The sequence below is a fragment of the Schistocerca piceifrons genome, chromosome 1 (genome assembly GCF_021461385.2).
Source record: "Schistocerca piceifrons isolate TAMUIC-IGC-003096 chromosome 1, iqSchPice1.1, whole genome shotgun sequence".
NCBI classification, from domain to species: Eukaryota; Metazoa; Arthropoda; class Insecta; order Orthoptera; family Acrididae; genus Schistocerca; species Schistocerca piceifrons.
In genome coordinates, this window is record NC_060138.1 from 493,381,143 (window position 1) to 493,405,942 (window position 24,800).

The 24,800-nt window shown below is 38.1% G+C and overlaps 2 protein-coding genes across 4 annotated transcripts in view; one reads left to right on the forward strand and one right to left on the reverse strand.

Moving 5' to 3' along the window:
- Nucleotides 1–22,284, forward strand: part of LOC124795643 (WD repeat-containing protein 5) — a 34,729-nt gene extending 12,445 nt beyond the window's left edge. The window contains exon 2 of the transcript XR_007016724.1: nucleotides 22,054–22,284. The gene's annotated coding sequence lies outside the window, so the exon portion shown is untranslated. The remainder of the gene's footprint in view (nucleotides 1–22,053) is intronic.
- Nucleotides 1–24,800, reverse strand: part of LOC124795619 (histone-lysine N-trimethyltransferase SMYD5) — a 76,224-nt gene that overhangs the window by 3,612 nt on the left and 47,812 nt on the right. For all 3 annotated transcript variants that reach the window (XM_047259701.1, XM_047259709.1, XM_047259694.1), the window contains exons 6-9: nucleotides 24,393–24,501; nucleotides 22,583–22,711; nucleotides 15,582–15,759; nucleotides 2,350–2,572 (exon numbers count right to left, since the gene is read on the reverse strand). In XM_047259701.1, the coding sequence (XP_047115657.1) occupies nucleotides 2,350–2,572; nucleotides 15,582–15,759; nucleotides 22,583–22,711; nucleotides 24,393–24,501 (639 nt within the window). The remainder of the gene's footprint in view (nucleotides 1–2,349; nucleotides 2,573–15,581; nucleotides 15,760–22,582; nucleotides 22,712–24,392; nucleotides 24,502–24,800) is intronic.

Here is a 24,800-nt window from a genome sequence, read left to right on the forward strand (position 1 = left end):
AGAACTACAAAAACTTGGATTTGGTCGCCCACTTGGCGAAAGTGTTTCAGCATTTTTGGAAATTCAACCACTAGGGAGGTAAAATAGTGGGTGACAGTTTCTTTGAAAATAAGTAATTACTAAAGAACTACTGAAGGTTTTTAAGGTTACATCTATGGCAATTGGCATTTGACTTCTTGATTAGAAATAAAAAAAAGAGTGTTTATTTCATTGTTTCTGGAATCAACCCATAAGGGAGTGCCATAGGAAAGGAAACCTATTAAGAAAATATTTTGTTACATTAAAAAGAATTTGAAGCTAAATTTATGAACATTGGTATTTCACTTCTCAGTTAGATACAAAGAAATATTTGTTAGGGAATGAAAGTTGCTATGGAAATATCTCCACAAGAATGCAAAAAGCATTACTAACAAAAACTTTGGACTTCAGCAGCCATAATCGCTTTTTGGTCAGAAATACATTCAGAAAAGTCCATGCTTATATGATCTTTATTACAATGTAAAGCTTAGAAGGTGTTGCAATTAGTGGAACAACATAAAAATTCGATTAAATAAAAACAAAAATCTCTGCAGGCCATACAGTCAATGTGAGCGAAGCAGTGGGTGCTGACTAGTTCTGATATAATAATTATGCCGCAGTGGTGTTTTAAGTAAATAACTTAGTTTGTTGCTACTATATTTTATAATTACAGTTCTAATTATGTTATTCTTTGCCAATCTCATTGTGTTCCTCAGCCAGAAGTCTACCTTCCAATTGCTCTAGTTCATGAATTCTTTCCACCTTACTTACTTCATACTATAAACTAATTTAACTTCAGATGGTGCTTCTAAATTCAATCAAAAGACTGTACCAGAGGCTATTTTCTGGTCACTAAAACACACACTATTTCCCTTCAGTTGCTAGTTTAATTACCTATGCTAGAAGTCTTACATTAATTCTGTTGCATGTGCTGAGAATGAAGCTGACTTAAGTTTTATCTTTTTTCAGACCCTAACTAGGTGCTATAATCTCATGATTCACCCAAAAAAAAAAATCTTCCTTTGTTGTAGTGTTTCTTAAACTTTTTCTTCAGCTGAGTAGGTAAGTCGTAAATGTAACACACAAAATTGAATGACTTACTATTCATTTACTACATTTCAATTTCTGTTATAGTGTGATTTTCTTATGGGCATTAATACTTGCCGGTAGACAAGAATGAAATACAGCTGTTCACATAACATTGGTGAGGCAAAAATAATGGCAAGTGAAAATTTTCAAGCACATGACTGACAATTCTCATCCTATTGCAAACTTCATTGACTCAAACAAAACAGTAATTCTTCATTGCCCAATATGCACAACTTTCCTGCTGTTGGGCATTTATTTTGTTTATGAGGAGTATGGTAGCCTGATGTGAAACAAGTTTTTCATCTATCAGAATTCTGCCACAGTTTATAAAGTAGTGGGTGTTAATAAAATCATCCAAACTTTTTGCCCTTGCTTTTTTTTCTGGACTGTATGTGCAAGGTTTCAGAAATTAACACTAGCACAGAACCATTATTTGATGTGAGACCACAGAATATCTTAAGAAAAGATTATATTTTAGTTGTTTCAACATATCAAGAGTGAGTTCATTTTTGATGAGGGTAGAGGAAGGAATCAGTTGGGCCTTGTCAAAGACATTCTACGTCTGCTTGCATACTCCGAAAGCAGCTGTATTGTGGGCGGTGGAGGGAATCTTGTGCCACTAATCAGTCATTTTCTTTCCTGTTCCACTTCCCAATAGACTGAGGGTGAAGAAAAGACTGTCTCTGTACAAGTTCCAGTTTTCTTATCTTTGTGGTCCTTATGTGAAATGTACATTGATGGCAGGAGAATCATTCTGCAGTCTGCTTCAAATGCCAGTTCTCTAAATTTTCTCAATAGCGTTCCATGAAACGAACGTTGTTTTCCCCTCCAGGAGTTCCCACTCGAGTTCACAAAGCACCTCTGTAACACTCGCATGTTGATAGAGTCTACTGGTGACAACAACAGCAATCACCAAGTCATTCATCGATATTATAATAAAATGTGTGTTAATCAGTCATGGCATTTCATTTAGGTACATGTCCTCATTGGCACCACTGAACCATTGGGGTACAAAAAATTATACAAGTAAAACCAGATGTGGAATACTATGTCTTCATAGAAAAATACTACCCCAATCATCGTTTATTGATTGTGCTTGGTCCTAAATGAGACAAAGTTAAGTTTTATCACACAAAGTCATATCATAAAAACAAACTATTAAGAGTATAGCAGTTGACTCTGGGATGAAGCTCTTTTAGTTATCACAATCTCTGTTACCACATAGAAAACATGTTAATTTACCTGAGAATACGATGTCTGGTGTGCCTGCTCCTGTCCAGCACACATTCTTCCAAATAACTAACACATATTTCTTCACCTGGAGCAATATCTTCCAGGGCACACATTGCCAATTCAAAATTGCTGTATGGGAATGTTGGTTGTGCATTAGGTGTGCAGCTATGATTACAAGCACTCTGGAGAGTATAAAGTGCAGATCCTTCATTGTTTAGAAAACCACCACATTCTGCAATTATACAGAATATTACAGCCACACTACACTAAAAGCAAGTAGATTTAAAATGATGTCATACTGTGGTACCAACATTTTCCTGCTTGCATAAGTTTATGCTAGACAATGTGTTGTTATTCTGCTGTTTTCCTCTGTTAAAGAACAGAAATGGCAGAAGGAAAAATTGTTTATTACTATTTAATCTGCTCTTCTGTGTTAGTAAATAACTTGTAGGAACCTGAGGAAAACATTAAGACAAAACATTACACTTAATCACTTTACATCCAGGGCTTCAGTCTCTTTTACTAAGTATTTAGTCTTAGTTTCATATGTTCAGAATGACAAGTTTTATCTGTTTCTAACACACAGCTCTGCTCTGCTGTTTCTTATATTAGATTTCATCGTCATCCACAAGCATATGGCCTTTATGGTTACTAAAGAAACTCAGAACTCATGACATTAATGAACAATATGTTTGCAAGGGTAATTTACCCTGACAAACTGATTATTGTTCTCTAGTGGAAACAGTTATTTCCATCTGAACTAGATAATCCAGGAAATCACTGCACTACAGGGGTACAACATAATAGAGAATTGAAACCACACTTTATACTAGTTTATCCATTCATATGATCATCACATTTTGTAGATCCCATATCGAAGGTGGTGTGGAATGAGTCAAGGTAGCTATGAAGACAGTAAAGTATCTTTTAAAAGCTTCATTAATGATGCCATGTAGGCCACCCTATTTCAGCCATCATCAGGCAGCAAAATAACTGATGATGGCCAAAGTAGAGAGAATATAAAACACAAACTGGAATTACCAAGAAAAGCATTTCTCAAAAAGAGAAAATTGTTAATATCAAATATAAATTATATATCAGGAAGGTTTTTCTTAACTTGTTGGTCTGGTGTGTAGCCTTGTACGGAAGTGAAACACAGATGATAGTCCAGGCAAGAAGAGAACAGAAGTTTTTGAGATGAGACATAGAAGAATGATGAAGATTAGATTTGTAGGCGCACGCACGCGCGCGCACACACACACACACATACACACACACACACACACACACACACACACACACACACACACACCACCTCCCCATGCTGCACCTGTCAGTTTCATCAGGCTCATGACAGTTGGCCACCAGTCAGAGCTGCTGGCAGTAGCGGTCACGAGTGCTTGAGGTGTGCTTCCTTGTGTAAATGCGTGTGTTTGTTTTCGTTACTGAAGAAGCCTTTTGCCTAAAGCTATAAAGCTTTTGTTGTGCCAGTCTGCAACTCAACTGGTCATCTTTATGATGAGCAGCAATTTATCCTTTCCCTAATACTGTTGATATTCCAACCTGGAGTTTCCATTGTTTGAGAGGAGAAAGGCTGACAGACACATCCTGAGGCATCAAGAAAGAATCCACTTGGTAAATAAAGTTAAGTGTATGGGGAAAAACTTCAGTAGGACACCAAGAGTGGAAGCATGTTAAAATGGCAGTAGTTATGCAGACATGACAAGACTTGCACAGGATGTACCAGCATGGGAGGGCTGTATGAAACCGGTTTCTGGACTGAAAATTACTGCTGCTACAGTAACTGCAACATCAGCATTTCTTTAACCTTTGGCAATGATTTTTGAACACGGAAAATGTCAAGTTGCACCGTGTTCAAAATCCATGTTAAAACTGTACTCTATAACTGGCTGGTTAAGTTAACTCATGGGTCAGTGGAAGATAAGTGCATAAATATTGCAGTAGGACTATGTCTAGGACACTGGTTGAAGGCAGTTCTACCATAAAGAAAGTTGTTCTATCATTCAGTTAAGAAAAATAAAAGGCTTATGTCAGTATTAATTAAATTCACAGGTGCATACTGGCATCATGGGACAAGAATTAAAGGCTGCCCAGGAAGTTCAAAACTTAATGCTTTGTCATCTATTCCTCTGATAAATTACCTGAACAATAGCAATGTGGCAATGACAGTAGCCATTCATTCATCCATCAGTCCATCTTTTATAGACATACTGTGAAGGAGAATCGTCAGGGAAGCAGAATGAATCAGTAATATATTAAAAGTGGCTGCTAGAAGTGGTAAAAATTCCAAATCTTTGAAGAGATGTCTGCAAGATGAGCTATGATCTTTACGTAGTATCCTACTGCTGAATATTATGTAATGGGTACTCTTTCTTCACTAAACTTCCACAGAAAATAGTCCTTAATATGAAATGTAGGATCTTTATCAAATATCATAGAAACACCAAGTGAGATAAACAATAGCAAATCATTATTATTGGGAAAATAATTGCTTTTTCCATAATAGTATCTTTCAGGCTAACTGACCAGGATACCTGTAAAGATAACATTAAGCATATGTATAAATATGCTCCTCAGAAGTGATATAAGCAAGCAGACTATTATTAATGACAACAGTTAATGCATTTTGCAAGAACAGTTGGTAAGTGATGATTCAGTTAGGTAAAAACCCACATTGACCTTTTTGTTAACAGCCTGACAACTTAAAATCGTATGATAAACAATACCAACTTTTCAAACAATGGAAAATCCAACAAAAAGACTGTCACAAATAGAGCTTTAGGCCTGTAATGCCTTTGTCAAAAATACACACACACACACACACACACACACACACACACACACACACACAAAACTGCAGTCTCAGGCGACTATAGTGTGGCTACAGTTGCTTGAGACTGCAGTCATTTGTGTGTGTGAGTACGGAAGGAAAACGTGTAATAGATAAGAATTGTTATGAACTAAAACATGTTTTGATTAAAACTTTATTTAGCATGTTAAAGAACATTGCATTAAGGTGTGTCCTAAGATTTATCATTTGCTGTATTATTTGTAGCATTAATTCATTGGGTACAATGATGCATTAATTCAATGTGTACAATATTGTTCCCAATATGTATGTAATTGTACTGCTTGAAAAAAAAGAAGAAAGAAAGAAAAAAACTTATGACAAGCATTTGACAATATGTACATGTACTATGAGTATCTCAAACAAATCCCAGAAATACTGTTGTACATATACAGTGTAGTTACTTTTATTTTTTCTTAGAGGTCTTGAAAATAGAGCACTCTCATTTGTTGGCACACATAACAAGAGAAGAAAGAACTCAACAGTTGTATAGTTAAAAAAACCTCATTAGTTCAGACTTCATTAAACCACACTGGCTACTTTTTGGTCCTTTGAAATTTGGTTAAACGACATTCCACTGTACGCAAGATTATGTTCCATGGAATGAAAGTGACTGTGCTGAAGGTTGCAAATGGGAAATATGTCCAGTTGATAGAAAAATGTATTGCAACAATAACTATTAGTAGCAATACACAGCCCTTCAAATTTGTCATTTTACTAAAATGTAGCCAAAATGTTACTCTCAGTTGGAACTTCTTTTAAGGTATCATAAGTGGTCATAGACAGGAGAAAATCAGAGAGCTCCATATTGACGAAGCTATTCCAGTAAAGACACTCACAATGAAGAGTGCTCTGGACATTTGTCTGCCATTGAAGACACTGTTATCATACTGTCACCAATGAGATGAGTTCTAGTCGTCAATCTAGACAGTCACACTTAAACCTCTAGATGTCAGACACTCGGATCAGTACGGAACGTTTTATGTTGATAGTGTGTCAATCAAAACACCAATTTAGTTCATGCTATGTCCTGCCATCTAGTAGAACATGCATAAACAGTAATTAAAAGTAACACCAGAACTATGGAGGACAGGAAAATCTTATCCGTGAGTGTTTGTATTGTAGATGTCAGTGTGAGTGAGTTGGTAGAGCATGTATGTTGTTGTACGTAAGGTCCAGTGTTTTAATCTTACTAATGAAATTTTTTTTTAACTGTTGACATGTGAAACAGTTACCAACATTTTTCTGTCATGTAAAATGACTTTTCAGAGTTAAAAGACCTGTTTGGAGTGTACATCACTGTTCTTTTGGCAATCTGCTTTCGCTTTGTTAGTTGAAAGTAGCAAACCTGTAGAGAACATTTGTATAGGTATGTGAGGTGTTCTGTCAGACATGTGAGACAGAACAGACACTACTCATGATGAAGCAGTTAGTGCATTTGTAGTTTCACGGAATAAACATAAAAAATCAGAACAGTAGAACAAAGAAACAATTGCAGCATACTTCCGCACATGTGATGCAATTGTTTCCTTATTTTTCCGTTCTGACTGCATATTCTATAAAACTACAAATGTAATCTACAGGTTTACTACTTTCAAAGAAAGCAAAAGCAGACAGCCAAGAGGAGATTCCTGTAAATTCCAAACAGCACTTTTATATGTCGTAAACATGATGTCCCATGTAACACTTTCATGCACAATGCAGCGAGAAAAAGTTGTCATTATTTGGGTTTGAACCCAGGACTTTTGGTACAGTGATCTAATGCTCTACCAACTTCCCCACAGACATTATATACAATACGTCCTCACAGATACAGTTTCCACGTGCTCCGTAGTTATGGTGTTACTTTTAATTAACATTTACACACATTCTGTAGGATGACAGTACATAGTATGAACTAAATCAGAGCTTTGGTTCATACTGTATTGACATGCACCGTTTGGTACTGACCTGAGTGTCTGAAATCTGGAGATTTGGGTATCAGTTAAACTATGAAGCTTTTGTTGATTGCCAGAAGGATCTCTCCCAACCAAGGAACAATATTGTCAAGTATTAGCCATTCTGCACTAATTGTTGGATACTTTCAAATCCAGATTGGAGAAGAGGTTGTCTGACTGAACAGCACATAATTTTGGAAGAAGTGGAGAAAATGCTGCAGGTCATCACTGAATCTCCAGAGTGTGCTCTGTTCTCTCCTGTAGTCCTTGTGAAGGAGGAGGACAGCACGTGGCATTTCTGTATCAACTATTGATGACTAAATAAAATCACAAAAAAATGTGTCTAGATGTCTAATCATTATCACGTATTGAGGACATCCCAGACTTCTTAAAAGGAATGAAGTATATACCAGCTGTGGACCTGCACACACGCTGCTGGCAAATCCAGGGTGACCAGGAAGAGACTACTTCGTAACACCTAACGGGCTCTACGATTTCCATGTTAGGCTGTTTGGACTATGTAATGCTCCAAACATCTTAGACAGTACGATGGAAAACTTGCTTTGACACCTTAAATAGATTATATATATTTGCTATTTGGATGACAGTGCCATTTTTTGAAGGTAACTAAAGAACATCTAAGCCATTTGACAACCATGTGAACTGTGATCAGACTACAGGCTTGCACCTGAACCCAAGAAGTACCTCTTTGTCACCAAAGAAATAAAAATTGCGGGGCATCTAGTAAATGATGATGGCGTCAGTTCCGATTCAGAGAAAGTAAGAGCAATCACTGATTTTCTGATTAATTGGCACATTTGTGATGTGAGAAGTTTTCTCATATGTGCTCGTACTACTGGTGACTCAAAAAGGACTCTACACCAAGGTACAGCCCCTGCGAGAACTGTTGCAGGAAGTCATGACATTTTCCTGGAGCAAGGTGCAACAAAGATCTTTCTTCGTCCTTAAGGAGGTAGTAACATCTTCTCCAGTCCTAGCATTGTGTGACAAGAATCCCAAGACAGAACTCCACACTGATGCTGGCAGTTATGGGATAGGTGCAGTTCTAGTGCAAATTCAGGAAGGTGCTGAAAAGATGATTGCTTATGCTTCCAGAGTACTCATAAGTCCCAGATGACTTACTCCACAAAATAAGAAAGAGTTCTTTGCAGTTGTTTGGGCCATCAACAAGTTCCGACTGTGCTTATTTGGTAAACCATTCATCACACTCTATGCTGGTTTGATTATCCCTAACGACGTATTGGACCGACTGGTGAGATGGGCACTGAGGATTCGGGAGTATGTCACAGTGGTATACAAAATTCGATGCAAACTCAAGAACACTGACTGCCTAACAAGGGATCTTTTGGCAGAACACAGCAGCATGGATGACGTTTTAGTCATTGCTGCAATAAAAAAAATTCCAGCTGCACAGCAGAAAGATGGGTTGTTGTGCACTGGACTGTTTAAAGTATTTGTATTATGAGTGTCTTTTCATAACTGACAGTATCGTTTTATTGATGGCAACAAGTAAGGAAATTAATGCAAAAGTGAGAAATATGTGACTTTCAAAGATGACATGAAACATTAACATCCAGCAAGGGTCAGTCCCATCTCCGATACCCATGAGATTGGGCTCTTCATCAAGGTCTAGTGGTAGCTCAAAGGCAGGACCGATTTAAAAAATAATCCAAGAAATTACAGCTGAAAAAATCATTAGTTGAAATAACCAGTATCAGTCAGCCAAAGCAAGAGAGTATCTCAGCGGTTTGTACCCAACAATGAGCAGTAAAACTAGCAATATAAGTGAACCTCCACATAAATATGCTGTCCCAGAGCTGTACACAACTCTATGCTTGGCAAATTAAATCTGTAAAAGTCTCAGTTCTGTTTGTATGTTGGTACTTATAATACATGTACTTTCAGTGTTAACTGTTGTAAATCACTGATGACCCTTTCGAACATGGACTTGATTGTGTTTACTATGTCAAAATATGAACGTTTACTATGTCACAATATGAACAATATTTACGATAGAAGATGATCAGCTTACCAACCACTAAAGGAACAAATAATTAGAACACAGTGGCAACACAAACAAATTAATTATAAAATAAAGGTTGGACACGTAGGTTTCAGGTTTTTTTAATGTCCTTTCAACGGGATAAAGGGGAGGATAGAGAACAAGAGAAGATAGGTTTGTGTGTGCAACACATATCTTGATCGATAATTTCAAAATCTTTTCTTTTTCTCATACAATAATACATTTTGTCAGCCCATTTCTTATCTTTCCCTTTGTCTTCAAAAATAAATTTTCATACTTTCCACTACTGGTGATTCACCACATTTGTAATTGTGCGTTTTCAATAGTTAGAAAATGATCACAAATTTAAAAAATGAAAGGCAAGTCATATATTCTCGTATAAAATCCCATAAAAATATGGGAAAAGGTGCAACCAATTATCGTTTTTCTCTTAAATATCTTTTTCTGACTATATTATCTGTTCTGTTACAAATTTATGATGAAAACCTGCATTCTGCTGCTTCCTTTACAGTAAAGTTAATATAATGGTAACATTTACAACGATAGTCACAGGTCTAGTTATAAATTGCGAAATATTTATTCACAAACACATTAATTCACCATTTTGTGAAAGACCATATTCCTTTTATTGCTTTTCTATTTTACTACGTACAAGGGTTGAACGAAAAGTAACTTCTCCACCTTCATTAATTGTGTTTGGATGGGAATATTTTAATAAATCAAATGCAGAAATAATCCTTAGAATGTGATCTTCAATTACCAATATTTACTTTTCCACATAATCACCAGACAATTGGATATGTTTCTGCCAACGATGAACAAGTTTTCTGAAGCTATCACGGAAGAAGTCGACACACTGTTTCCGCAACCACAGTCTCACAGTTCTCTCAACATCTCCATCAGAAGCATAATGATGTCCCCGCAGATTGTCTTTCATTATTGGGAATGGATGGAAGTCAGATGGTACTAAATCTGGACTGTATGGAGGATGCCGTACAGTGGTGAGATTCAGTCTCTTAAGTTCTGCTGTGGTGGCACGTGAAGTGTATGGTTTGGCATTGTCATGCTGCAGGAAAACATTTCCCTTTTACTTTTGGACCCTTGTTAGCCATTGTTTCACAGTTCGCAGTGTTGTGATGCCACACTCTGAATTTATTGTCGTTCCACGATCAAGGAAATCAACATAGGTAACACCACCTGTGCCCCAGAATGCTGTGGCCATGATTTTTTGAGGGCTGCGTCTTGAATTTCTTTTTCTGGGTTGAGTGTTTGTGTCGATATTCCATAGACTGAGGTTTTGTCTCTGGGTCGTAATGGTATACCGACGTTTCATCTCCTGTTACAATTGAATGGAGGCAGACGTCACCTTCATTCTCGTAATGCGAGAAAAGTTCCTGGCAAATTTAGTCTGTGCACTTTCATTTCAGGAGTCAGCATCTGGAGTACCCATTGTACATAGATCTTCCGATAGCCAAGCAAAGCAATAATGTGATCCACACATTCTTGTGAAATGCCAATTGTGCTTGAAATTTCTCTCTGAGTGATACGACGATCATCCTGAATCAATCTGTCAACGTTTTGCTTGTGGAACTCAGTGGCTGCTGTCACAGGACGTCAAACTGTTTGTTTGTCATTCAGGTCTGATGTTCCCGCCTCAACATCTTTAAACTTACTTGCCCAATGACGCACAGTACTCACATCAACACAATCACCATAAACTGCTTTCATTTTCTGATGAGTCTCCTTTCGGGTGACACTTTCTGCTGTCAAGAATTCTATGACTGCATGTTGCTTAAATCGCATTGGCCGCCCGCCTGCGCAGGGTTCTATACTTTACACTGAAACAACACAACTGTTCAATGCTAGGGCTTCCCGCCAACTGGAGCTGTAGAGAAGAGGCTACGGAACAAGCCAGTACCTACCACATACCAATGCTGCCAACTTTGAAGAGTTACGAAGGTGGAGACGTTACTTTTCAGTCAACCCTTGTAATTAAAAACAGAGGTAGAAAGAGTAAGTCTGGATTCCTCCTTTCTGTTTTGTAACATTAATAACAACAGAGAAAGCAATTAGTTTGAATCATGTCCTGGCACCAGTTTTTTGATCGCCTTTACAGCTGTAACATCCTCTCTTACTTTAAACAGTTGGTCTTCCAAGGCAGAGAACACTTCTGGCTGTACCACTGAACTGAAAACATCTGACAAATTCAACGAATTTAGGCTTGCCTTTTCAAAACTGTTATTAGCATGATTACTGACTGAAAACTAAGGAGGAGTATTTACAACTGCAATTACGTGTTCTCACTCCTTCCTTATGCAGTAGAAACTACTTCATTGTAATGTTCTCACAGAATATCCGTATCTCTCAGGCCGTGCTTGTCTTTCCAGTCTGATACCTGTTCCTTTCATATAAGAACGCCGAAAGGTTACAATTGAGTTAAAATTTGTCCACCTTTCCCATATTTTACCAGATAAGCACCAGGTATTTCCTGAATACATTAATTATAACATTCTTCCACTGGAAAGAAACAAGGACAGGCTCACACAAATTACACTGATGTGCAAAATGTAAGGACAAAACTAACTATAGCGCAGATCGATTAAACTTGGGCCATGCATAGACCGAGTTGCTACAGTTTAGTACACTAGACAACTGAAACAGGTATGCAATCAGCCTAACAGAAATGACACTTTTATTCTAAGACAACATGTACACTAAAGCCATTGTGATTTATGTTCGTCCTGTGGACTTTACAAAAGATGGGACATGGTTCTTAATTGGGTATGTGATAACCATGGACAGCAATACATGCTCTGCAACGTACTCCCATGCTGGTCACAAGATTGGTGAGCAGTTCAAACAATGATAGGGAATTCCATTTCTCGACCAGTGTGTTTGACAAGTGCTGGCGGCTGTTGGTTCATATGGGCTTGCTGCAGTACATCTTTCCATTGCGTCCCACATATGCTCAATTGGATTTAAGATGGGGAAACCGACAGGCGAGTCCATTCACTGAATATCCTCTCCTTCCAAGAGCTGCTTTACCTGCACTGATTGATGCAGTTGTACACTGTCATCCATAAAAATGAAGCCAGGGCCAAAAGCACCCCTGGAGAGATGCATATGGGGAAGAAATACAGTGTCACAATAAAACTGACAGGAGAGTGTACCATGTTCAAAGATATGGAGATCACTATGCCTACGCAACATCGTTTATCTACACACCATAATACCTGGACCACCACAACAATTGTGTTCGACAGTGTTCCTGGGTTCATTAAATGTTACCACTTCTCACCATATGAGGGTACATAATGCATCCAGGTGTTATGATGAGGGGAGGGCATGCATGTGCATACTGATCCCCAAATCTTAGAGAATGACTGTATCGTAAAGTGCAGGTGGAGCAGCTCTTGGAACTAGAGGATACATGGCAATTGGACTGGCTTGCTCATTTCCTGACTTAAATCCCATTAAGCACATGTGGGTGCACTGGGGAGACATACTGTAGCATGTCCAGATGCACCTTTGTAATGTCTAGGGAGTCATCATAAATAGGAATGACTTCTATGTAGTTATTGTCTTTGAATGAAAGTGTCTTTTCTGTTCATCTTAGTGTGTATTTATTTCAGTTACCTTCTGTGCTACAGTGTAGCAGTTCTTTCTATGCATGGTTGAAGTTTCATTAATCTATGCTACTTGGCATCATGTGAATGTTACTTCTGTCCTTAAGATTTGCACAGCAGTCTACTTATTAGAACAGAAATCTTTACAAGAGCAGAGTGGACATTCATTTCAGCCATATACTACATTGATTTCTAATATTCCAGTGCCAAAAACAGAAATAAGAAAATGAACCTTGGAAATCAGCCAGTTTGAAGATATAATTACCATAATGTGATTTTGCACCACAATTTTTAGTAATTATAAGAAAGGTCTGCAGACATAACACTATTAATCTCTCTGATGGTCTTTTACAGACAGTAGCCCCTTCATTTTGACTGTCAGAAATTGGTCTTAGAATCTCTATCTCAAAAATAATTCACACTTTGTCAGTGATACAAGAAAAGTACGTGTACATGTACGTCTTGGACAGTTTCCAGCCTCTGGTCAGGTCTGTATGGAACATAGGCCTCTCCATTGTCTTCTGTCTTGCCACCATCTCTCCATCTTCACCTTGATCCAGTCTTCGCCTTTCTTCTGGATGCATTCCTCTACTCCTATCAGCCATTTGTCTCTCGGTCTTCCTCTTGGTCTCTTTCCTTCCAGTTTCATCTCGTGTATCCTCCTTGGTACCCTCTTCTCCTCTATTCTCTTAATGTGTCCATACCATCTCAGCCTTGATTTCTCTCCCCCCTCCTGTAATGGTTCCACCTTCATTAACTCTCTGATCCTATCATTTCTTAACCTGTCTATCTTTGTCACTCCAATACTGTTTCTCAAGAATTTCATCTCACTAGCCTGTACTTTGCTTTTCTCTTTTCCTTTTATAACCCAAGTTTCTGATGCATTTGTCAGGATCTGGACATAGTATGACCGGTATATAACCTTTTTACTGATTTGGGGTACATCCTTGCTCCATATCAGGCTTCTGATGCTCTCTGAAATGCTCCTTCTTTTCTCCCCTGCTTGTTTATTTCTCTGTCGTTTTTTCCATCTTTCTGTATCAGGCTTCCTAGGTACTTGAAACTCTCCCCTTTCCTCAATCTTCCACCACCATACCAAAAGTACTAGTACCGAAAGAAAATTTATGTCACATTTGTAGGAACTGAATAGAACAATTCTTGAATCGATTGCAGCACCATTTTGCATGACAATTTAGATATTATAAAGTAATGTGCCTGCGGATATTGCATTCACTGACAGAGTAAGGAAGCTGTGCAAGTGGATTGCTGTTGATTCATGCTTGAAAAATCGAATGGGGCATACAGTAAGGAAACACAGGATACAATGGCTGGTGGCAAGATGTAATAATACAACTATGAAACCGAAAACAAATGACAATACATTTTTTTGTTGCTGCTTCAATGAAAGCTCACTTTATTCTTCATTAAGACTGGTCATCGCTTCCTCTTGACAGTAAATGCTTAGTAACCACTGAACGCTTTGTAAAACCCAATACGCCTATTGTAATTCTTTCTTGGAATTTAAAGTAACTGAAACCAAGTATAAGTCATTTCATTTTGAGTTGTGACAACACACCACATCACATACCAATGAACTGTCAATATTTTGTGAATGGGAAATGTGAGAGTGCTGGTTCATTCACTTCATTACTTGACCTTGTATTCCGTGGCTTCTTGTTGTCTTAAGAACAAAGGAAACATATAATGGCACCATTTATATTGTATAAAAATGTAGCAACCTGCATCACTGTTTTGAATGGGGTTCTCTGAATGTAAGTGTCTACTAGTGCACTCCATACAACTCACAGTTTGAGAGAACAGCAGTTATTTAATAGCATCAATAGTGCCACAAGAAAGTCCATATGTCATATTTTCTCAATGCACAGTTTGAAACATCATGTTCTTTTTCATCTTCTGCTACAGTTCTGTGCGACAGAGAAGAAATGAGTGGGAGTGATGACTCTATTGTATCTTGCATGCTCCTTGATGAAGAGAAAGAAAAGGAAAAAAACTAACATAAAAGATTTTGGGTTTGCAACACCCACAGCAAAAGATATGGTCACTCCCTGCCTCCTCGACAATACAGGCAACATTATTTGCTGGTTGGCTTGGATGGTGTGGCCTAGCACACACATCCTCATTGTAAACACTGCAGAGAATGTGATTTTTTCGACTGCCCTAGTGAATGCATCCTTAAGAAAGGGGAGAGTAACATCTTTTGCAAGTGGTTCTAAGGAATGGAAAAGTGTATTTGTGCCCATAGGCATATTGGTAACTGTAATTTCTAATCATTGCAAAAATTCATTATAATTATAATTGATATTACAAAAACTTACATGGTCTATAAGATTTTTTACTACCTCAAGTTAATGTGTAATGTTAAATCTGGCAGTTTGTTGTTGTTTTCAAAGCCTTAATGTTTCTCACCTATCCTGGCACAGCATAGTATCATAGTTTTGATTTCTTATATGAGCAGGCCTGTAAACACAAGCATATTTGGGGTCTCCCTTAGCCAATAAAACACAGCACTAATAAATTTGAAGTGCTGCAGGCTAATAAATATGATGTAGTGCAGGCAATAAAAACCAAGTTCTGAAAGGATCACTTTCACTACCACAACAATCAAAAGGTATACTAGAGAAGTGAAATTATAGAGCATCAATAATTATGGCACTAAGCAATATCTTAATAAGAAATCTTGAAAGAAATTACCCAATTATAATACTGAGCTGTGTTCTAAAATTATTAAAATTAAAAATGCTTACCATCATCAAGATTTGTATAGAGTTCATCAATGAAAGTATCAAGGTTGTCCCTTTCTTCTTCAGAAATATCCAGCATGCCAGTATTCTTAACCCATTCAGTAAGAGGACTTGTACCAACTCCCTGGCTGTTTGTCCCCACAAGTGCAAACAATGATCGAAAGCCTTCTGGTGTAAACCACTGTGGTGCATGAAAAGACGAACTGATTTCAGTATTTAATTTTTGTTCTTAATGACATCTGTGTAAATATGAAACATACAAGGAAAGGAACAACTGTTATTTAGTTAATATTCTTCATAATGACACTGCATACATTACCATGTACTTTGAAGGAGAAAGAGGTTTACTCATGGATTTTCAATTTTAAACATTGAAATCAAGTTTTACACACATGTACAATACGGAAAGTTCTGGCCGCTAGTCACCATACAGAGGAGGCATTGAGTTGCAGATAGGCACAATGGAAAAGAATACTAGAAATATTTCAGCTTTCAGGCAAGTCATTCTTCAGAAAAACACACACACACACACACACACACACACACACACAGAGCAACTGCCTCCAGGTGCTAAGGCCCAGCTGCACAGCTGCATTCTTTTTCATTGTGCCTGTCTGTGACTTGATGTCTCTTCTTTGTGGGGAGTAACAATCTATCCTTTCCGTATTGTTGTTATTCTCTTCTGGACTTTTAGATTTAAAAATAAAATAATCAAAAGTGCATCTGAATATTATTTGAGGCTGCAGAGGAATACCCAATTACTCATTGGCAAATCAAGCAACCAAAACAAGTAGTAAAGCAATCCCAACAAGTAGTAACAAATAAATTTCTAGTTTCCAGCTTACAGATCTGTAAAAATAGTTCCCTAACCCTTTCCCTCCACATTTTTACTCATACCTCTAGTTTCTGTGTAGACTATCTTTTCTGTTATTAATTTACTGATTGCCTATAGCACAACCTAACTACTTCAAAGGTGAATTTTAGCTGTTTGAGGCTTGGAAACACGAATTTGCATTCAACAAACTTACATATAAAATGTTTTTCCACATTTTCCAGCCATTAGACTAGTTTTCATAAGTTTTTCTAATGGAATGAATCCACAACAATGGGGAGTGCCCAGTGATGTACGCCCATTAACAAATATAATTTTGACAACAACAATCATACGAAATGTAGTTGTGTAAGAAATGAGTGAAGTTTTGTACACTCTAATGGGAAAAAAGACGCACCATGAAGAATTATCCAAACAGGATGGAAATCAGTAGGTGTGATGTACAAGTACAGACAAACAAATGATTACAGTTTCAGAAAAATTAGGTGATTTATTCAAGAGAATCAACTTCACAAACTGAGCAAGTCAGTAACACATTGGTTCACTTTTCGCCCCTATGCAAACTTGGCTTGGCTCTGATCAATAGAGTTGTTGCAAATCCTCTTGAGGGACACTGTGCCAACTTCTGTCCAATGGGCACATTAGATCATTAAAATCCCGAGCTGGCTGGAGGGCCCTGCTGCCCATAATCCTCCACAGGTCTCATTTGAGGAGAAATCTGGTGACCTTACTGGCCAAAATAGGATTTGGCAAGTCTGAAGACAAACAGTAGAATCTCTCACTGTCTGCATTATCTTGCTGAAATGTAAGCCCAGGATGGCTTGCCATGAAGGGCAAGAAAAAGGGGCATAGAATACATTGATGAACTACTGTGCTGTAAGGGTGCTTGAACTACAACTGACAGTCAGGTCCGTATCCCACTGCTGTATGGGACATCTCCAGATGTGTTCGCTAGTCACTGGAACTCAGTTCAAAATGGGACTCATCACTGAAGACAACTGTCAATGATATTCCAGGCTGAATGTGTCCAACACTGGCAAATGGGCTTGTTGGCGTACAGTGGCAAATGGTAGATGGCACAAGGGGTGCTATGAGCTTAGCCCCCCTTTCTGTGAACCACCTATTAAGGGACCTTGTGGTCACTGAAGCACAAGTTGCACATCCAATCAGTGGTAATGACAAATCCGTGGCTCTGAGTGCCTCTATGACAACTCCTCAGTCCTCGTACTGTGTTGTCTCTGTAGGTTGATGGCTTCCTTCTTGATGTTGTGTTCGGCTATGGTTCACACATTCCTGCCAAAACTGTAGAATAGAGGCATTTATCCTGTTCAAATGTTGAGCGAATTGCCAGTTACTCCAACCAGCTTCTTTGACCCCAATTACATCACGTCCCTCTCAAATCCTGACGTCTGGGTATATTGCTCATGTGTCTATTTGCAAGGTGCAGTTACTGTCCAACTGTGTATATGAAATGAAATTAGCAAAGACTTTATGCCCTGATATCAATATGTCCACTGTTTACTATCCTTAGCTGCTATGCGCTAAAACTGCACTTTAGCATCACGCATTCATCCATCAGCCAACAAAGTACAGAATTTTGCATTTTCCGTTGATATGTTTATAAATAACAATTTGTTGCCACTTTGCATAGCTCCTTTGTGGTGCATCTTTCTTTTGTCTTATAGTGTATTAGAATCTATTAAAATGGTGACCTATCAAATCTCAATGAAATATTGTAAGTAAAGAAACAAGATTTACAATGCACACATGAATGTAAACATTTGAAGGAATGTACTCTCAAAAAGGTGTGTTTTGAGGCAACAGTTTGTTTGGTGGCATGTCACAGAAGGGACACCATTCATGTCAGTGTGTTGCGCCATTAACATTAGCATCATGGGCGCTATAGTTTTGACTTTATGCACTAGGAGTGCATAAAGGGACGAGCCGGCCTGCAAGTTAAGTAAGTATATTAATCAGGCCCGCAGGTCACCAAAGAATGCCCATGCCTGTCCTAAAGAATCAAACTCCCATGTACAAGACAGCCTCAAATGTCTTATTACTTTACGTATGAGTTAATATGTGAGAAAAAGCTCACAAAGGGTCTGAAATTATTCTTGAAGTTTGCTGAAAGTGGCTAAATGTTCTCAATATGAAACACTGGATGAATATATTCTGGGTAATTTTCACTCTATTTTAAGCGAAAGCTAATTTTTTTACACACCTCAATGTTTACGACATAATCTCTCCTGAACGATATATCATAGAATGCTATAATTTTGCAGCGACATTCAGTGGTATTGAGGACACTGTTTGCAGACTATGTCACACCTAAAATTGGTAGTAAAGAAATAATAAACTGCTGTATATCTGATGCTGAAGTTTTACTGCATGAACAGCAAAAATATAGTAAGGGGTAAATTTACTTCTTTCATCACTTTCTGAGCAGTGTCAGTGAGAAAAAGTTTCATAAAGGTTTGAGATTGTGTGCAAAATTTGCTGGAAGTTGCCAAGTGCTCTCACCCTCAAATGTGAGATGAATAAAATCTGGCCATTTGCGTTCCATCAGTTATGCTGCCTGAAGACAAACAAACAGTTTCTAAGTGTAATATTAGCCTTATTGTGTTAAACTTTTAACGTAACAGTATGATCAGAGTATATAAGAACTCTAAATTTGGTCAAAATTATGTGAATTATTGAAAATAAAATTTTCATTGCCCCTGGAAGGCATTAAATACACAAACTGAAACAGTTAAGAAACATTAGCTGTTTCCACTCCAGTGTTGGATATCACCTAAAATAATGATTTTCCACTGTGGCTCCAATACCTGTTAATATCCAACATGCTCTATTTGTTCCTTTTTCACCCAGGCAGTTCAACACATTTGATCACACAGTACTGACAGAACAGATAAAAAATCTACTCACCAAGCGACAGCAGGACATGCACGTAGGTTACACTTATGAAAGCTTTTGGAGCCAGTGGCTCCTTCTTCCAGCAGAAGGGGAAGGAATAGGGGTGAAGGAAAAGGACTGGAGAGATTTACCAAAGGGGTAGATTTCAGAAAAGTCACTCAGAACTGTGGGGCAGGGGAGACTTACCGGACGGGATAAGGAGGAAAGATTGATTGTTGGGGAGAAGGCTCCAGACACGATTTGGAAACCTCTGAACTTTTAAGGTAGAAGATGATGTAATATGCAAGAAAGACATTACTGTCAAAACATCGTGCACAAATTAACACGAGTCAAAAGTTAAGTGCATTGCACATAACAGATGTGGGAAGGGGACAGCAAAAAAAGACAGGTCAGAAAATGAAAGATGTAGAAAACTAACCCACCTCACCTTAATTTACATTAATTTTTGACTCTCTGCATTTCTTCACAGTAACTACTCCATTTTAGCTTCTTCATCTTTCATTTTCTGACCTGTCTATTTTTCACCATCCCCTCCCACCTTTGTTAAGCACAATGAACTTAACTTTTGAGTCTTATTAATTCATGCACAGTGTTTCAGCAGTAATCTCTGTCTTGCATATTATCCTGTCTTCCACTTTTTAACTCTCAGGTTTTCAAATCTCGTACGGTGCAGCCCCCAACAATCAGTCTTTCCATCTCATCCCGTCTGCTAAGTCTCCCATGATCCGTGGTTCTGGGTGACTTTTCCGAAATCAACCTATTTTCCTAAACCTCTCCAGTCCTTTTCCTTCACCCCTCTTCCTTCCCCTTCTGCTGGAAGAAGGAGCCACTGGCTCCAAAAGCTCACATAAGTGTAACTTTCTTTTATGTGCATAATCTTCCACCGCTTGCTTGTTGAGTAAATTTTTTTATCTATCCAATTACATAGTATTGAGTGAACAATGGATACAACAAGTAGTCAGCTCTGTTTAGAAAAGGTACATACTTACAACTGTCCAAGAGATCGTGCCCTTTTCACACAGTTTTTACTTGTGTGAAGATGGCAAGCAGAAGGAGTATAAATTAGAATGGTACTTTGGAGTGGCTCCTGGAGTATACAGGGAATGAAGGAGAGTTTACTGATGAAAAGTAGTAACAAGAATTCCTTCCTCTATGCAGTGATAAAAGAGTCCCAGTGACTCTGAAGTTGCTGCAGCTGAACAAAGTAAAAATAATGTACTGTCTATTGCATATAGCTGGTAGCTTTATCATGATGGTGACAGTCTGACAACTGGAATCCACAGTTCTTTTCCATTCTTGCTTTATTTGTGAAATTGTGACTGCAACAAATGTGTACAAGGCAGAAAAAAATCAGAAGGTGACTTCACTACTATCATCGTCATCATCATCTACAGTTTCCAGCTGCTGGCCAGGTCTGTTTGGAACATAAGCTTCTCACTGGTTTTCTATCTTCTCACCATCTCTCTGTCTCCAGCTTGATCCAGTCTTCTCCTTCCTTTTGCAAGCAGTCCATCTCTATTTCAGCTACATGTCCTTGGTCTTCCTCTTGGTCTTTTCTCCATTCTCTTTAATTTATCCTCCTGGTGATCATTTCTCATCCATTTACTCCCTGTCCACTTCATGGGAGACAGGCAATAGTTGAGGTAACAGACTGTAGAGTGGCAGTACAGTGCCTGTGCTCTGGGATCACTATAGGAGATGTGAAGGTCCTGCAGGAACTCTGAAAAGTGATGGCCAATGGAATTCTCTGATGAAGCTACGATAGGCCCAGCAAGCCAGTACTGGATAATCTCTTTTTTTTCAGAAACAGAAGGCGAGTTCACTATCAAAATATACAATATGGTACTCATAACAATGTGAGCCATGAGATTAAAGCATTTCTAGGTGTAACACAGAATCTGACTAAATTCAAAGATGAAATTAGGATGGCTATTCTACCAATGATTGGTTAGACAGAATCCCCATTCTTTGAGGGCGTTCTCTCTCATTTCTGATTTTTCCAAACATTCTAGAGGCTGTATTTGTTCTCACCAGTCAAATCCCAAGGTAACGTATGCACAAGATGCAGCAAAGTGAAGATTGTTAGTGAATATATTGATAATATATATAAAGAATTTTTGCATCACATAGAATGTGGCTACCGATATGAGCACAGAAGATTTCATTTATAGGTTTTGGTTAAAGTTAAAGAAGCCTCTGATTCATAAAACAGCTGGCATTTTCTCATATTCTATATTATGGTAAGATGAAAATTTGTCCTGATTTGCATTTATGTCTCTAATACGAATTCATTTGGCACAAACTCTGCAAGCTTGCACTGGTGATTCAGGCTTTTACATCTACACTGGCTGGTTCCATACAATCTCTCAGTTTAGGGAACTGCATAAAACAAAAAGACATAGGCAGCAACAATTATGCCACAGACGAAAGATTTTCTAACTGATTTGAAAAAGAAGAAACTTAAGCAATATGAACTGTGCGCAAATAAGTCTAATGTGTAAATGGCATGTCTATCTTTCCATCCAAAATGTTCATGACAGTGCTATGTACACTCTATTGTTCTCAACACAGTTGATCACTGATTGTGAAAGGAAACAGCCAGTTCAGTTTGAAAAGCAAACAAGGTTTGTGAAAGGATTTAAACTGAGTTCATAAGATCATGAAAAAATAGTTTTTCTGGTTTACTGAAGTTGTCATTACAAACAGCTACAATCTTTTTTCATTTGATAGGAAGGAAGAGGAAGCATGTAAGCAATGATATGAACAGAAATTCAAGAAAAAGGAGCAAATTATAACAAAGTGGATTGGTGGTTAGCAGCTTCCACTGTGAGTCATGTAAGGTCAACTTCATCCTGCTTCAAGAAGTAACACATGGGAAGTAATTATAAACAAAACTGGACAAAAACAGTTATTACTGTATGTACCCCATAGCAAACAATAAAATATTAGGATGAGCTCATATTTGTGCCTTTCTTATTTAAAACTACCCGTTCTTTACAGGTGATCAGTAACTCTATTTCTCAGCCAAAATAAATATCCGCAGAGGAGAACACTCTTGACAGCATAACTAGGAGTGGAAAGCATTAACAAACTGGAGCAAAGGATACCTCCAACTGATTGGCAATAACATCCCAAGCAAAATATTGTAGCAGTACATATCAGTGAGAGACAGGCGCAAGGGCCCATCAACAGACTCAATATTGCATTAAATGTCAGGGCTAAGTTTTACATGCATAACACCAATTTACAAGATACACACCTGCTCACAACACGGATCATACAAAGCTTCAGTGAACATCCCTCGCAAGGTTTCCAGTTGCTCTTTATACTCATCACCAAGTAACTTGTGAGCAATTTCCTCTTCATCATTCACTGTGCGATGGCAAAACTGAAAATAAATATTGATATATAATTAAGCTAAAAAAGTATAAAATGTATGTTTCTTTGACTGCAGACACTACAAGTTAATCATTATTCAAGGTCTCATTTTAGCAATGTCAAAAAGACAATTTAAACAATTACTGACAACAAACTGATTTGTGTATGTTTTATTCCTTCATCATAACTGAGGTTTATGTTTCTCATGAAGCAAGTGTTTGATACTTTGATGGGACATATGTTTTTATTTTACCACAGATCTGGCAAACTTCCACATTGAAATCACTGAAAGTTTTGCAAGTAATTCTTGTCTGTTGCTACATTCTTGTATGAAATTAAGATATGACTTTATATAACAGTTGATTAATGAGTGTTGAGAGAATTCTGGGAAAATTTGGTAATATAGTCTCATTTATGACAAAAGAGGCTACATATTTTACTATATACCCCATTCACAATGAATACTAAATAATAGAAAGACTAGGCATGTCTGCTGTGGTTTCTTAGATCTTTCCTGCACCCACCTACAGTAGTTTGACAAAATAAAAACTAATTCAGGGTCCTAGGGAGTCCTACAGAAACCTCTGCTTGCAACTGAGAATGCAATCCAGTATTGTGTCACCAATTCCCTCTATAACAATAGTAGAAACTCCTCAATAGAGCAACATGTAAAATAAGGGAAAGACAACCACTCACCTACAGCGGATTGATTTGTGGCACGTAGAAAAACATAACAGAAAGCAATACTCACACTAGCTTTGAGCCTTTGCTATTTTTTCTAAAACACACACACACACACACACACACACACACACACACACACACACACACAGAGAGAGAGAGAGAGAGAGAGAGAGAGAGAGAGAGAGAGAGAGAGAGAGAGGAGGGGGGGGGGAGATGAGGCAGTAGGAAACAGGTTAGTGTTTAAACCAGGGGGATTGTGAGAGTGCAGGATATGCTGGAGAGGATTCCCACCTACTTAGTACAGAGAAAGGTGCTGGAAATGAGTAACCAAATGGTCAATATAGTAAAGCAACTGTTGAAATTGTATGTGTTGTGGTATACAACATTTTCAGCAAATGGATGGTCAAGTCTGCTGTTTGCCACAGTTTGGCAGTGGCCATTCATGTGATGGCCAGATGGTTATCTCTCTCTCTCTCTCTCTCTCTCTCTCTCTCTCTCTCTCTCTTTCCCCTCCCTGTCTCCTTCTTAATTTCCACCTTCCTCTTCTTTCTCCCCTCCTTCTCTCGATATCTCTTACATGTTCTACTATCTGTACTCTTTTCACTTTGTTGTGCAGTTGTTGAGTCATCTGTCTACAGATCTGCCTCACATTATCCAGCTATCCCCCCCCCCCCCCCCCCTCCTTGCTTCACACATCCTCCCCTAACCCTCCCCAACTCCTTCTGCCTGGACAACTGCTCTCAGCAATCGATTATCAATTATCAGTTTTACCGCAAGAGTATGCATTTGGGTGTCTGTGTGGCAGTGTGTGCGAATGTGTGCACTTTTAGCAGATAAAGGGCAAGAGCTTGAAAGCTAGAGTGAATACTGTTTTCTGTTACTTGTTTCTATGCAACATACATCAGAGTTGATGTATAATTACATACACACTATACTGCTTTTACCACTGCACAACTGCCACTTCTGACAAATTTCACAGATTGTAAACATTTTTAAAGAGATCTCACCTGCAAGAAGAGATTTAGAGCACCTTCCTTATCCTTTGCTTGACGCACAGTAGCCACCATTTGAGCAAGAAGCATTATAGATGCTGTCTCTGGAGGATAGTGATACTGCCTGAAGAAGATAAATACTCATTAAAACAAATAATTATCACATGGGTTTTAATAACATGCATATTTAAAAATCAGGTTATTATATCAGCTTGTTCTGTACACAAATAGTATGGATTGTTAACAAAGATTCTAAATGGCACATTGTTATTCTCCATTATTTGACAATTTCACCTCATTTTGTGTGCAGAGACATTTACAACATACATCCTCAAAAACCAACAGGCATCGTGCAAGATGCTACTCATCTCGTGTCCCCTTTTTTTAGGATGGTGCCTAAAACTTACTTTCTCTAAATGTATC